Genomic DNA, 14,218 nt, shown 5'->3' with positions numbered 1-14,218 from the left:
TTCTTGTACAGAGCCACACAATACCATTATGTAAACACTGTTGTCATGTCTATAAGATGTTTAGTGTTGAAATCGGCCTTTTGCACAAATGCGTTTTTCACATACTTTGTTAATTGGGAAATAATTAAAGCCAGGCTCCCCTTTGTGCTGCGGGAGCACTCCACTGGGCAGTTATGAAAAGCCAGCTCTGCGAAGGCCGCCCGAGAGCGCAGTGGCCGCACGGCCCGCGGTAGCTCCGCGGCACCGCCCCATCGCGGAGCAGCGCCCGGCGGCGGCCTCGGAGCCTGCCCTGCCCGGGCTCCTTCGCGCCTCCCGGCCGGTCCCAGGGCGAGGAGGAGGAGTTTCCCACCGCCTGCCTTGCTCGGTCTTCGCCACCCAACGGGACACGCCACGAGGACCGGCACCCGTCCCGTCCGCGCGGTTCTCCCCATCCCGCACAGCTATTTCGGTGTCTGCGCGGCGGGGCGCTCCGCTCGTTCACTCGGAGCGCAGGGCAGGAGCTCGTACAGCGAGAGGCTGCTCCGCCTGGCCCCGCGGGGCCCTCGCGCCACCCCAGTCGGGTGTGGGGCAGGGTAGGCAACGCAGGAAGCAGAGGCTATCCTGAAGCCCCCGTTCAGGGCGACACGAGAAATCCACTACACCTTCCCTGCCGTTAGCCGGGACAGCAACTGCAAGCGTGGCGCCCTCGTCCTGCCGTCCCTCCCCTGCCTGTCACTCACAGGCTTTGCATAAAGCCTCCCCCCGCCCCCCCCGCCCCCCCCCCCCCCCCCCAGCCCATATACCCCTTCTCCGCTCCGTCGCTGGGGCAGAGCTTGTGGTCGGCGTGCCAGCAGTAGCAGCTGCCGCTCTTTCCCTTTCTTCCGTCCCTCTTCCCTAGCTCCCGCCCTCCTTCCGTGACCCGCCTCCCGCCAGCGGCACCACCTCCGCCCGGTGCTGCGCGGCTCCCGACACTGCTGCTCGCCCGCCGCATCTCCGCGGCACCGCCGAACCGGCACAGCCCAGCTCCTCTCCCATGCGCGGCGCTGCGTCGCCCAGGGACCTCCGCGCTTGCCCGGGAGCCGCTGCTGTAAGTTGGTGCCGCTGGCCCGGTGCAGCGCCCGGCACAGAGGGGAGGCGGGAGGGTAGCGGCGGGGCAGAGCTGCCGCCGCGCTGCCGGCGGTGCTTCTCCGGCTGGAGCCGGGCTGCCTTGTTGGTCCCCGGCACAGGCGGAAGCCGGCTTTCCTCCGCCCTGTCCGGAACGCCGGGTACCAACGGAGCACTGGGGGTGTCGGCATTCGCGGTGGTTTGCTATCTCCTGTACTCGGCTGCACTTGGAAAGCGTGGGCTCTTGTTACGGAGGCTGCTAGCCTCCCCGTTGGGCTTCGGCTTTCCTGCTTGGAGCCCTGGGCGGTCCGGAGCATCCCTCAGCGGGCGTGAGGCAGGGCAGGGAATGAGCGAGCGCCTCGCTGCTCCCCGAGCTGGCTGCGGCGCTGCTCTCCCTGCGCCGGTAGAGAAACTTTTGCACGTGGTTATTGCTCTATAAAGCAAACTAAATGCATTTTAGCTTCTCGCACTGTTTTTTATAACAGTCTGGGAAGAAGCTCTTTTAGTTTCTTCTCAGAGACGGAGTTATTTAGGCGTTTTGATGGGGCGAACCGAGGGGAATTTAGAGTTGCGTTTCTTTGTTTGCATGTGGTGAGCTGTAGTGCATTCCTAGCAGCGTGTTCTGCTTTCTGTCTCGCTGCAGGTCCTAGGCAGCCAGTGAGTCTGAAGACTTTAGGCAGTGTCACGGTTTGCCTCTGCCACACTGAGGCACACAATGCCTCACACATCGGTGCAGGTTTAGCAATTGAAAGCGATGGGATGACTAGTAGATTTCCTCTTTCAGCTGTTTCACTGATTCTAAAGAAAAACACAACCACCACTTTCGTATTAAAATAAGCGTGCATCAGGGATATATCAGTAATTTGAAAATACTTAATTTTTCATTTGATTTAAGCTGAGACCTGCATGCTATAGAACTGTTAAGTAGGACAAGGAGCCTGTTGTTTAGTCTTAAAGTAGTGTTTACTACTGGGCTGCTGTGACAAGTAGCCTGTTGAAGTGTAATTATAAATCAAAGTCTTGGTTCAACCTCTGTTTCTAGATAAAATCTATATCTGTAATTTACTGACCACTTCTTGTCTTTTACATACAAATACTATTTCTAAGGAAATAAAAGCCTAAAGGGAATTGACTAATATTATTCAAGATGAACACTTGATCACTGACAGTAGATTACCTCTGCTGAAGTATTTGAGGCTTGCATAATTTCCAACACCAAGCAGAGAAATTGGAAATGTCATTTTTGCAGTTTAGTATTCTTCCAAGATTCTGAATGGACCTAATTTACAGAGACTTAGGTAATCTACAGAAACACTGCCTGTTAGTGAGTGATGGATGCTTGCTTCTAAGGGTGTTTGTTCAGCTAGTCCATGTGCAAACTCATCTCTGCACCACACCGGAGGAAAAAGATGTGTATAGATATGTATCTTTGTTCTATTTGAGGAAATATGTTAGCTTATCTTAAATGTGAATTGGCATATTTTGAATTCCTCTCAATAGATGACATTGTGATGATAAAGGCAATCTTACAGGCACAGTTCAAGACCAGCATATGTAGAATCTACTTCTCACCAAGAGACTAAGTCTTCTGTTTTAGTAGGGTGAAATGCTGAGTGCCTTATTCAGTAGCTGTTTGGGAGGGGTTTTTATACAAATTTTTGACTTTTTTTATTTTACAGTGGTATTTGTTACCCTGGCTGTGGGTGGGCTTTGGGTAACAGACAGTGAGTGATCTGTTCCTCCCTTCTGCATGTGGTCTGTACTTCACTAGCTTCCACTGTATGCATGACTGCAGGGTGGTTTTTTATGTTTGCCTCTATTTTGTTGTGGTTATGGACTCATTCTGAATGGTGCTGAACAAGCGTTCATGGGAGTACAGAGCCTGGTGAAAGATCTAAATCCCTATATCTGCAGCCTCTGATGTGAACTTTACCTGCCCTATTCCTGAATCCTGTGTGCATGATGAAAGAAAGTTTTCAGTAAACTCTGAATTCACGCAATATGCGGGGGCAAAGAAGAGAACCTGTGTTTTCATAGAGATCCTGATATGCCTAGACTGTGATGTATGCACTCACATTCAGTTAACTGGAATGGAGTGTGGGGGGCAGTGAGCATATTCAGATACTGGTTATTCTGTTGTCTCTGATGGGTGTTTAGCTCCCATCCTGCTCCCTGGTGAGGAACCTTGAAAGAGTAAGTCCTCTGTGTGAGGAAAACCTGCCTGTAGAGATCCAGTGAATACTGTGCCTTGCATCATAACAGTATTTAAGACAATAAAGTGCCTGGAAAAGTTTGAAAAATTTAACAGTAAAGTGTTCAGCTGCTTGTTTGTGTCATCAAACTGCTTGTATACTAGTATTTCAGGCCATGACCTTTCTGTAATCCTTCAGTTCCAGGAGATTTCAACTTGTAAATGGTCAGTATCTTATTTTTGGCTATAGGTTAAGTGGGTTATTTTAGCCTGAGATTAGTGCTCAAGATCCTCAAATGCCATCTGGGTGTGGGTTTGGTTTTTTTGTTTTGTTTTGTTTTGTTTTTGTTTTTGTTTTTTTTTTTTTGCCAGACAATACAACTTCATTAAAGGTCATTAATTTTTCTTGTAAGAGTTCGTATTTTGAAGACATACCAGCTGCCTTAAGTTGTTCTGTGCTTAGTGCATTGGTCTAGGGAGCACTGGTATGATCCCTTTCTAAGCTTTTGCTTAGAAAATGGTAGGGTGAGACAGATACTCTGCCTTGTAGCACTGATGTGTAGGACTCTTCTCTGTTTTGGAGGACTTTGGATTGTGCACCATATATTGGGCAGTGTTGCTTGCTATTTTCAATCCCAGTTAAGTTTCATAGGGCAAATTGTGTTTCATATTAAAGAAAGTGGGCTATGGTAGTTTTACAATAAGATGTCTCTCTATTCTTCACTTTAAGTTGGGTTTAAGGGCTTTTTTTTGCTGTAACTGAAGGGAAAGGTGTAACAGAGACTTGCTGTTGTACAATATGGTGAATCAATTACATTAGCACAGATAGTGAGCAGGGTGGTACTGGCTGTGCTGCAGCTAGACTGCAGGTGTTGCATATTCCATATAGACAGATTGTGTGTTCTGAAATGGAGTCTGCTATCCAAATTAAATGTGAGGTTTTGATTTTCTCAATGTTTTTGGTCATATGAATCTAGAAAAATACATATATTAAAAATGCTGGTTTTGAGGCTTGTAAAGCTCTTCTATTATCTTGAAGCATGAAATGTGGGAATGAAATTCTGCAATTCAGTACTGCTTAAAGATGCTCAAGTATACAGAAATGTTTGTGTGAGAGCAAAGTATATCCACATTAAAAACTTTTACAAGTAGTCCCTGGTGCTCTGACTTAGGACATTTCATGCTTTCCAGGTAGACCTTTTGCCAGTTCTTTATTTGAAAGTGCAGTAAAAGGTACTCTGGACATGCAAATAGCATAATAATTAGTCAAGTTTGGTTCTTGGCTTTCACGAAGTGTTCTCTGCAGTTTGAAGAGAGAGAAGTGAGATTATTACAGTACCAGTCACAGCCACAGCTTGCACTGAGTTCTTTGTTTCATCTCCTACTATTTGCACTGTGGCTTTTTGGCCATTAGCTTTGTATCACTGCCAATGTTCCTCCCTTACCCTATACTCCATACTATTCTGATTTGACTCTTAGTTAAATCTGGAAATTTGCTGTAATTATACGTAGACCTGCATATCATGGCAGGTAACAGTAACATTCACCTCTAAACAGGATCTGGGTAGGGTTTTGTTTGTTAGGAATAGGGCAGGATAGGATAGTTTTATGCCTCCTCAAATGTTCAGAATGAACAATGGCTTAAGCTCTGAGGACCTGACTCTCTAGGTGACTTCAGAGGCAGTGTCTCAGTGACTTCAGCTGGTGGTCAAAACATGTTTTTCTGCTGACCCTGCCTATGTATATGCTATACCACTATAACAAGCAGACACTGAATTCTGTGGAATAAGGATGGCATCTGTAGGCTTTACTAATCATATTTTTTTTTTACAGTTACACAAGTGTGAATGTATGATACCAGGGTTTTATTTTAAAGTTAGGGTTTGTTGTTTTTTTTTTTCATTTTGTGTTGTTGCATATGGAATCACTATACCAAAGGGAAGCTTCCTAATGGGATTAGTAGGTTTTTGTTCTCTATGCAGCTTTTGACATTCCTTAGGTATTCTGTCTAGTAGCTCTTCCTGCTATGATTCAGTACAGGAGAATGTTTCAAGCATGTGCATGTGTATGTATGTAATGAATCAGCTGGTCTAGGTTGGGGAAGGGTGAGAAAATCAGTCCTGGTTAATTTTCTTTCTCCAACTTACTTGCTCACTGTATTGCTATGAAAGTTGGAGATCAGGTTTCCCAAGATAAACCTGCTCTTGGGCAACAAATTTAGACTGTCATTTATGAATCTCAGCTTACAAAAAAATAAATGCATGCCAAAGGGAGATGTAATCCTCTGTCCACTCAGCTGTAAATTAAGGCTTTTTCTCCCCCATCCTATAGTGAATAATAGACACACTATTTGATATGTAAAACTAATAATGATTTTGACTTCTATTTATTTTAATTTTTTTCTTTGCTTATAGGTGTGAAAGAAAATGTCGGTCAGCATGCATGAAAATCGCAAGTCTAGGGCCAGTACTGGCTCCATAAACATATACTTGTTCCACAAGTCATCCTATGCTGATAGTGTCCTTACTCATCTAAACCTCCTGCGTCAGCAGTGTCTCTTTACAGATGTACTTCTCCATGCTGGAAACAGGTCATTCCCCTGCCACAGAGCAGTTCTAGCTGCTTGTAGCCGCTATTTTGAAGCAATGTTCAGTGGAGGACTGAAAGAGAGCCAGGACAGTGAAGTCAACTTTCACAATTCTATTCACCCAGAAGTTCTGGAGCTTCTTCTGGACTATGCATATTCCTCCAGAGTTATCATCAATGAGGAAAATGCAGAGTCACTGCTGGAGGCTGGTGACATGTTGGAGTTTCAGGACATTAGGGATGCTTGTGCAGAGTTTCTAGAGAAAAACCTTCATCCCACCAACTGTCTTGGTATGCTGCTGCTGTCAGATGCTCATCAGTGTACCAAGCTGTATGAGCTCTCTTGGAGGATGTGCCTTAGCAACTTCCAGAGTATCAGTAAAAGTGAAGACTTCCTCCAGCTGCCAAAAGACATGGTAGTGCAACTCCTTTCCAGTGAAGAATTAGAAACTGAAGATGAAAGGCTAGTATATGAATCAGCTATCAACTGGGTCAACTATGACCTGAGTAAGCGTCACTGTTACCTGCCAGAGCTACTGCAGACAGTGAGACTGGCCCTCCTGCCAGCCATATACCTTATGGAGAATGTGGCCATGGAAGAACTTATCACCAAGCAAAGGAAAAGCAAGGAGATTGTAGAAGAATCAATAAGATGCAAGTTGAAGATCTTACAGAATGATGGAGTGGTCACCAGCTTGTGTGCCAGACCCCGAAAAACTGGCCATTCACTTTTTCTTTTGGGTGGCCAAACCTTTATGTGTGACAAGCTGTATTTGGTAGATCAAAAGGCAAAGGAGATCATTCCAAAAGCTGACATTCCAAGCCCACGGAAAGAATTCAGTGCTTGTGCCATAGGCTGCAAAGTGTATATCACTGGGGGACGAGGATCAGAAAATGGAGTCTCCAAAGACGTTTGGGTGTATGACACCCTTCATGAGGAATGGTCGAAGGCTGCTCCCATGCTGGTAGCTAGGTTTGGCCACGGCTCTGCTGAACTTAAGCACTGTTTGTATGTAGTAGGCGGGCACACTGCAGCCACTGGTTGCCTTCCAGCTTCCCCTTCAGTATCCCTAAAGCAAGTAGAACAGTATGACCCCGTGACCAACAAATGGACCATGGTTGCCCCACTGCGAGAGGGAGTAAGCAATGCAGCTGTAGTCAGTGCGAAGCTGAAGCTGTTTGCTTTTGGTGGTACCAGCGTTAGCCATGACAAGCTGCCCAAAGTCCAGTGCTATGATCAGTGTGAAAACAGATGGACTGTACCAGCCACCTGCCCCCAGCCCTGGCGCTACACGGCTGCAGCTGTTCTGGGAAATCAGATTTTTATTATGGGTGGAGATACTGAATTCTCTGCATGCTCTGCTTATAAATTCAACAGTGAGGCATACCAGTGGACTAAGGTGGGAGATGTGACAGCAAAGCGAATGAGCTGCCATGCAGTAGCATCTGGAAACAAATTGTATGTGGTTGGAGGCTACTTTGGCATTCAGAGGTGCAAAACGTTGGACTGCTATGATCCCACATTAGATGTATGGAACAGCATAACAACTGTGCCCTATTCATTAATACCCACGGCATTTGTCAGCACATGGAAGCACCTCCCCTCCTAATTGTGTATATGTTGGCAATTACAAGTTATCAGGTAAGAAATAACACCTTTGAATTTCAGTGTAATAATGCTTTTCAAAAACCTTTTCAGCAGCAGCTCTGAGGAGGCGTTAGTCTATTTGATGCAATTTTACATCTGGATCACCTGAGACACATACGTTCACAGGCTGTTGTCAGCCAGGCAGCGCGTCTGTGACAACACCAGATCTTGGAAGTAGTTTACCACATATCTTGCACTGGCCTTTACAAGGCTTTTTCCTATATGATTTAGATGTAAAGGACTGAGAAAAATAACATTTTCAACTTGTGTGGAAATGCAGGTAATCTTTTGAAAATTTACTCTGGCTCTTAAGTATTAAATGCATGCTAAACAAAGGTTCCACTGCCATTTGTCTGATGACTGAGACTAGGTCACTCTGCATCCTGTAGCAATACCTGAAAAAGATACAGTAAATTCTGATCTGAAGCCTGATAGTGAATTCAATTCTCATGCAGACAGTGCAGACAGCCTTTAGAGAAAGCTGCTGTCTTATGATAGGTGTTTTACAAGGAGTTCAGGCCTAATTTTCAATCTCAGCTAGAAAGCGTGGTTGCATCTTCATGGACTAAGGTTGCATTTTCTCCATACTTATGCTTATATATGATGGACTAGGTATAGTGTCAGGAAGATATGTAATTAATATTGCAGCCTGAAATAATTACTAGTCTATAGCACACAATGTTCCAAAACAATTTAATTATACATAATGGGCCAGGTTCTTACCAGATGCAACTTCAGCATTGTATCTTCTCACAAGCAAGTCTGAATTTGGTCTTGCTTGATGGGTTGTTGTGCATTTCTTACTTTTGGGAGGAGGGGAGAAGATTTTTGCTCTTAATCTGTGTATTTTGCAACAAACCTGGCAGACTTCCATTTGTGTTGTGTTGCTTTTATTCCCCATTTCCTCCTTGTGGCTTTAGTACAAAATCAGTTACTGCCAGCCAAATAAATAGAGTGATCTCCTTGATCCTAAATAATCAATGCCCTGTGAATGGTGGCTTCTTTTTTGGATTTGAGCAGTGTATATTGTACCCATGAAGACAGGCAGCTTATAAGAAAAAGGCAAATAAAGTTGCAGTAATTAAACAAGCTACTCATGTGGCTCTGGGTTACCTAAAAGTTCAGATTGAAGAGGTTCTCCAGAATATAGGAAGAAGAACTTGTGTGTAAAGACTTCTCTAGTTTCTTCTGTTTGGGACAGATCACTGGGGAGGGTTTTTGGTGTTTTTTTGCAGCAGTCTGTCTAACTCTTGCAGTAAATTCAAACCCCAAAGGTTTTTGAAGCAGTGTAGATAGGGCAGACAGTTACTCCTGTAGTTGTCTTTCGGTTGACTGGCAGTTTTGATTGAGTAAAGAATACAAGGTTGGGCCCATGCAAAGCCAGAGCTCAGCTTTGAAATCTCCTGTAAAACTGGGCAGTGTTGTGCCATGACTTTTCTTTGGAAAGCAGAGCAAACTAGAGACTTACCGGGTCCTGGTTACTGGCCGTAATTGCTCCCCAACAGCAAATGGAAGCCCTCATTTCTGTGTGTCAGCTTCCTCCCTAGCTGGGAACTGTATCTCAATATCTTCAGTTAATTTGTATTATTACTGACTTTATGCAGTTCTCAATGTTATCAGAACAGCAGTATTGAATGCCTGGACTCAGGTCTGTGCCAAGAAAAATATTGACTTACTCTTCTGAGTCTCACTTCTGGAGTTCTCAGTTCTGGAGTTTACAGTGCATGAGGGAGTGTTTTCTTTTGAAAAAGAGTTCTCCGAATATAACGGTGCAAAAAGCTTTCCTTTACTCTGCAGTATCTTGTTAAAAGCCATTATTTTATCTTCACTAACACACCAGATATCTGGCTTAACTAGCACACAAGATAACTGAATGTAGCTGTAGTCTGAAATCTCTCTGGTGCTGTGTGCTCATCCAGCAAGTAGGTTGGTTTTTTTTCCTACTGACTCCTGCTGCTTTATCACTGGGTGGGAGGGCCAAAAAGGAAATTACTTGTGATTACTCTGTTTTCATAGTGCTGTGTGGCCTCAATCTGACAACTTTTAGGAAGACTTAAGTCTGCTTTGTCTTGTTCCTCAAACTTGGGAGTTTTGGGTCGGGTTTTTTCCCCTCTGTTTTGAAATTATTTATAGCTTTTTTTTTTAAGTTCATCCCATGACAAGAAACAGTGTTTCAACTTGAGTGTTGATAGTCTGTTTTGATGGGAAGAATGTCATGCTATACTGAAGAATGCCTAGAAAAGACTAATCAACACTGGCTGGACCATTTTTTTAGACATAAAAGAAATTGCCCACTCTTGCAAAAACACTATGGACTGTTATGTAGGCTGAGTTGTTTCCTGTGAATGTTCTCTGTTGTTCTTAGACATCACAGCCTGAGAGAGATGTGGTGTGTTCAAAAGATCTGTGAGTGCACTATAGCTCAATTGCATTGTAATGAAGTAGTATTTGCCTTCTAAAATTCTAGCAGTGCTGTCAGGAATTATTGTCATGAACTGATTATGGTTTGGAAGCTGGAATTTTGATACAGCTTCACAGTGAAAAAGCAAACACAATCTCAGCATCCAGAGGCTGAGTTTCTCATTGAATAATTGATTTTATAAAGGACTCTAGGATGAATTTATTGATGGATGGTATATTGCTGTTTAAAAAGAAATTAAGCAGAATTCTGCTTAAATGAAGAGTAGATGCATTTTAAGTAAGGGAATTTTATGGCCCTCTCTGTTAGTAAATTCAATTCAGAATTTGTTAAGGTGAATAGAGGTATTGGGGCAAGACACCTTCAGCTTCCCTTCTGCTTTGCTCCAATCAGGTTTGTTTTGGCTGAGGTATAGAAAAAACTCTGCACTGAGTGTTCATGTGGATTTTTGTGAAAGAGAAGTTACAAAATGTTGTTTGCTTAAAACAAGTCCACAAATTTGTAAGATTTTCGGGGAACATAAAAATGTGGAAGTATGCAGGATACATAGTCTATCACTTTGAAGTGTATCAGGCCACTTTGATTTAGGTTTCAAGTGACTGAATTTATAACCAAAATATTAGTCAGTCTTTTTGCAGTCAATAGGATGGTTTGCAGAATAATGTTACTAGAATAATAAGTCAGAATCTCACCCTAAATAATTATGTTCTTGACTCATTTATGTATTAATAGTTGGGTATTGCACAAGAACCTTGAGGTTCAGGGTGGGCAGGGAAGTCCATCCAGCTGGGTTGTATCCTAAGCCTAGCTTTTAGATTTTCTTTGACATCTAACAAAAACCTTATGGTATATTGTTGCAGCAAAACCTTTTAAGTCATTTCTCTATCCTTTCCTTCCACCTCTTCCCATGCTTTTAGTGTACTCCTTTATTGGGAGAAGAGAATTGGAACCTCAGATCTGGAGAAGTTTTTATGAAGAAAAATCATTCAGCATTTCTTGGATTTGAAGAAAATCATCTGCACCTTGTAAATTATCCAACCTAGACATGAAGGAATGGGAGAAGAAACTCCTGTCTTCAGTGCTTCAACACGTGGTTTAAATATGAATGGACAAACCTCTGATCTGGTCCTTTTGCTAGTAATTGTGGATCAATGCCCATGTTAATCAGTCCTTCAAAGAAGAAAAAAGCAGAGACAGAACTCCTCTTAGCTGTGCACCACACATCACTTGATTTCCATGGACCCCACTGTTTTTATGTGAAATTTGAAATGGTTGTCACCTCTCTTTGTGGTGGTTTGAAGTGCCAGCACCAGCTGCAGAGGCAGCATGCCAGGTCTGAAGCAGCAAGATGCTGCTGTGAATGAAGATACAGCAGCATTGCTGCTGAACTCTGCTGACTGGAGTGTGCTTGCCTGTGGGCAGTGCCTACAGCATCTGTTACACCCTATGTTGCATTGTCCTGTGTGCAGTAAGTGATCTTCTGCTTCATAAGGACCAGTCCAGTGGTGAAATGTTTTTGCAACAGTGGGGAACAAACATAACATCCCCAAAATGCTCATTGTTCCTGTTCTTCCCTGTATTTATAATTCAGTCTGTCCCTTTCCTATTATGTTGTTGTAGATATAGTTATTTATTGTTCAGTGCTTGCATGCTGAAACAATGCCTGCAATTGTCTTCATGTTGCAAGGGCTTGTGTGAATTGTATGTTTTGCACATAGTGTGATTGCTGACTTGCTCTGCTGCACAAAGAAAGAAAACTATTTGGTAACAGTTGGAGATGGAAGGGAGGAGTGGCTTCCCAGTCGGAAATGGAAGGATTACAAGACAGGATTTTAAATCACACATGTACTAAAGGAAGAAGCCATGGAGGTCACTTTCTCAGGCCACCAGCTCCTCAGCTCCTCAAGGTTGCATGTGGTGTGTCTTGTAGATGGTGTCGTTGCAACATTTCATTTGTTGGTCATGCCTTTCAATTTCTAACCTGGAAATAGCCAAAGTCTCTTGCAACACTCGCTTTGTGCAGCTTCCTGATTGCAACGCAAATACTGTGGAAGAGCTTCTGGATACCAAGCCCAGATGAAGTCATTGTCCAAACTTATTTATTTATTTATTGGGTTGGAGGAGGGTTACCTACAATATAGCCACATTGTCCTGAAGGAGTGGAGAATGGTGATTCAAGAATAAAAACAAAACAAAAACCTCAACATAGGTTAATGATGAAGTCTTAAAAAAAAAAAAAAAAAAAAAAAAGAAGAAAGAGCATCAATTTTGCACTGACTGGATTGCCTCATCCGTCTGGATTTCAGATAATCTGAGTGGCCAGATGTCAAAGACCCAAGTGCTCTAGAAAAATTCTTATGGGGATAGAAAATTAATTTCAAACCTCTTATCTAAAAAAAAAAAAAAAAGCCCTCAAACTCTGCTGCTTTTTATTTTTGTTATCCAGGTGTGTCTTTAATCACTTGGTTGCTCAGAAGCCTCAGAGAATCCTGAGAAACCAAACTTTGATTTTTAAATAAAATTGTTTCTTATTATTCCGGTCTTTGGACAGAGATGAAGCTACTCTTTTTCTTAGGAATTTCAGAAGCTTGTGTTTCACAGGTACTTTCTTTACCAGATCCTGTAATGAAGCTTGTATTGTACTGTGTTTTTTCTTAAATATTTCTGGAGCCCTCTTAAACTGACATATTCACGGTGTAACATGGTTGGTGTGTGCTGTGGTATAAGTAAACAGCTGCATGTGTGCATGCAAAACAAAAATACTCAAGTTTGTGATGCTTGCCTTTCTCTGTGTGAAAGTGATGTAGCTGTATTTGTGAAAGTTTTGTCATCTGAAAGTGTTTACATTGGTCACTGGAAGTTTGTATGCGCTGCCTTACATTTGATTTGCTGTTTGGAGTAGACTCTTTACATTTCAGAAATAAAGTATTTGGAGTTCCATGAATACTGAGGGAACATTGATTAATAAGCACTCATTTGCAGTTTTTAAAAGGGTGAGTTCCAGCTAGATGTGATAAAATTATAGTTCCACTGATGAAACTGATTCATTGAAGTGGTAGATTAAAAAAATATTTAAACCCACAGCCTCTCCACCCTTGCCCCCCCTTAGACAACCTTTAGCAATAGGAAAACAAGATTAGGATAGGTCTCCTTTCTATATCCCTGTACCTGCACAGGTTGCCATGCTGAAGCAAACAGCCTTGGAAGTTCTATTGGCCTTTCATCTTGTGGATCACTCTCAGGAGTGAAGGGAGCCATAAAATCAGACTTCCTGTGTTTTGCATGTCCTCTACCCAGGCACTAGCAATTACATAAGGTACCAGGAAGTAAAGAACTGGGTCCCCAGGGGCCCCTGTGTTTGAACAAGGGCATGTAGCTTTGAGATATGTGTTCTCTGTCAAGCTGATCAGAGTCCAGAGGTGAAGCTGCCTTGCATCTGACTGTTTAGCTTATGAAATCTGTTTTGTAGGACAGCTACAAAAAGTGGGATGTTCAGCTTCCCAAAGTGGGATGAATTTTCTGCAACTGTTTCCAAACTTGTGGTGTGCTTTCAAGTCCTCAATTAATTCCTGTGTGTAGGCCGAAGGAAACTGAAGTCAGGGTGGGCCTCTGGCTCTGCAGGGACTACATGAGGCTCTTGCCCTATGAATTGTGGGAATCCTGGCTGACTACTTGACAATTTTAGCCCTGCGAAACACCCCAGACTTAGAAGCAGTTCACAGCAGAGCGCACACAAAAACCCTGGCATAAGATAGGAAGGTTCCTCTCATTTTGCAGGCTGGTTACTGTAGAAACACGTAACAAAGGACAGCCTTCCTCTTCTGGTGTAATTGTGCAGCCCCTTTTCTGTATGTCTGACACCTGTCTGAATAAGAGTGATTAGAACGGAATAGTTTCCATTCCTGGCCATTGAAGATGTGGTTCATGTGCTAAAAGAAAACTGCAAGTGAAGAAGTAAAATTGTCTATGTTGTTTGCTACTATGTCTTAAGATTTTGTAAAACTCACTTTTTTCACAATGTGAAACTGAAGGTCAATAAATTATTAGATGTTTCCTTTTCATGGAATTTTTATTTGAAGTGTTGTCTCGTCCTTCTCTCTTTCCTCACCACTAAATGCTTTGAATCCTTTATAATGCCCTTTTTTATGTCCTCTTAAAAGAAGCACATCAACAACATGCAATTAAGTGCTTTGGTTTAAGCTTCTGCTTCAGCTGCGCTTTCCTTCCCTTTGTTCTCTTCTGCTGCTCTTACTGTGATCTCTATCTCTAAGTTCAGCAGTTAAAACTTGGA

At 43.1% G+C, this 14,218-nt stretch overlaps 1 protein-coding gene across 1 annotated transcript; it reads left to right on the top strand.

The window, feature by feature from the left end:
• Positions 1–815: 815 nt before the first annotated feature.
• On the top strand, positions 816–14,005 carry ENC1 (ectodermal-neural cortex 1). Its single transcript, XM_054003971.1, has 3 exons — positions 816–1,066; positions 5,689–7,502; positions 10,845–14,005. The coding sequence occupies exon 2, from the start codon at positions 5,701–5,703 to the stop codon at positions 7,468–7,470; it is 1,770 nt and encodes a 589-aa protein (XP_053859946.1). The 5' UTR covers positions 816–1,066; positions 5,689–5,700; the 3' UTR covers positions 7,471–7,502; positions 10,845–14,005.
• Positions 14,006–14,218: the final 213 nt, after the last annotated feature.

This window comes from Vidua macroura, chromosome Z, assembly GCF_024509145.1.
Source record: "Vidua macroura isolate BioBank_ID:100142 chromosome Z, ASM2450914v1, whole genome shotgun sequence".
Taxonomy (NCBI): domain Eukaryota; kingdom Metazoa; phylum Chordata; class Aves; order Passeriformes; family Viduidae; genus Vidua; species Vidua macroura.
The sequence above is the reverse complement of the archived record's forward strand: the minus strand, read 5'-3'. Positions and strand labels throughout refer to the sequence as shown.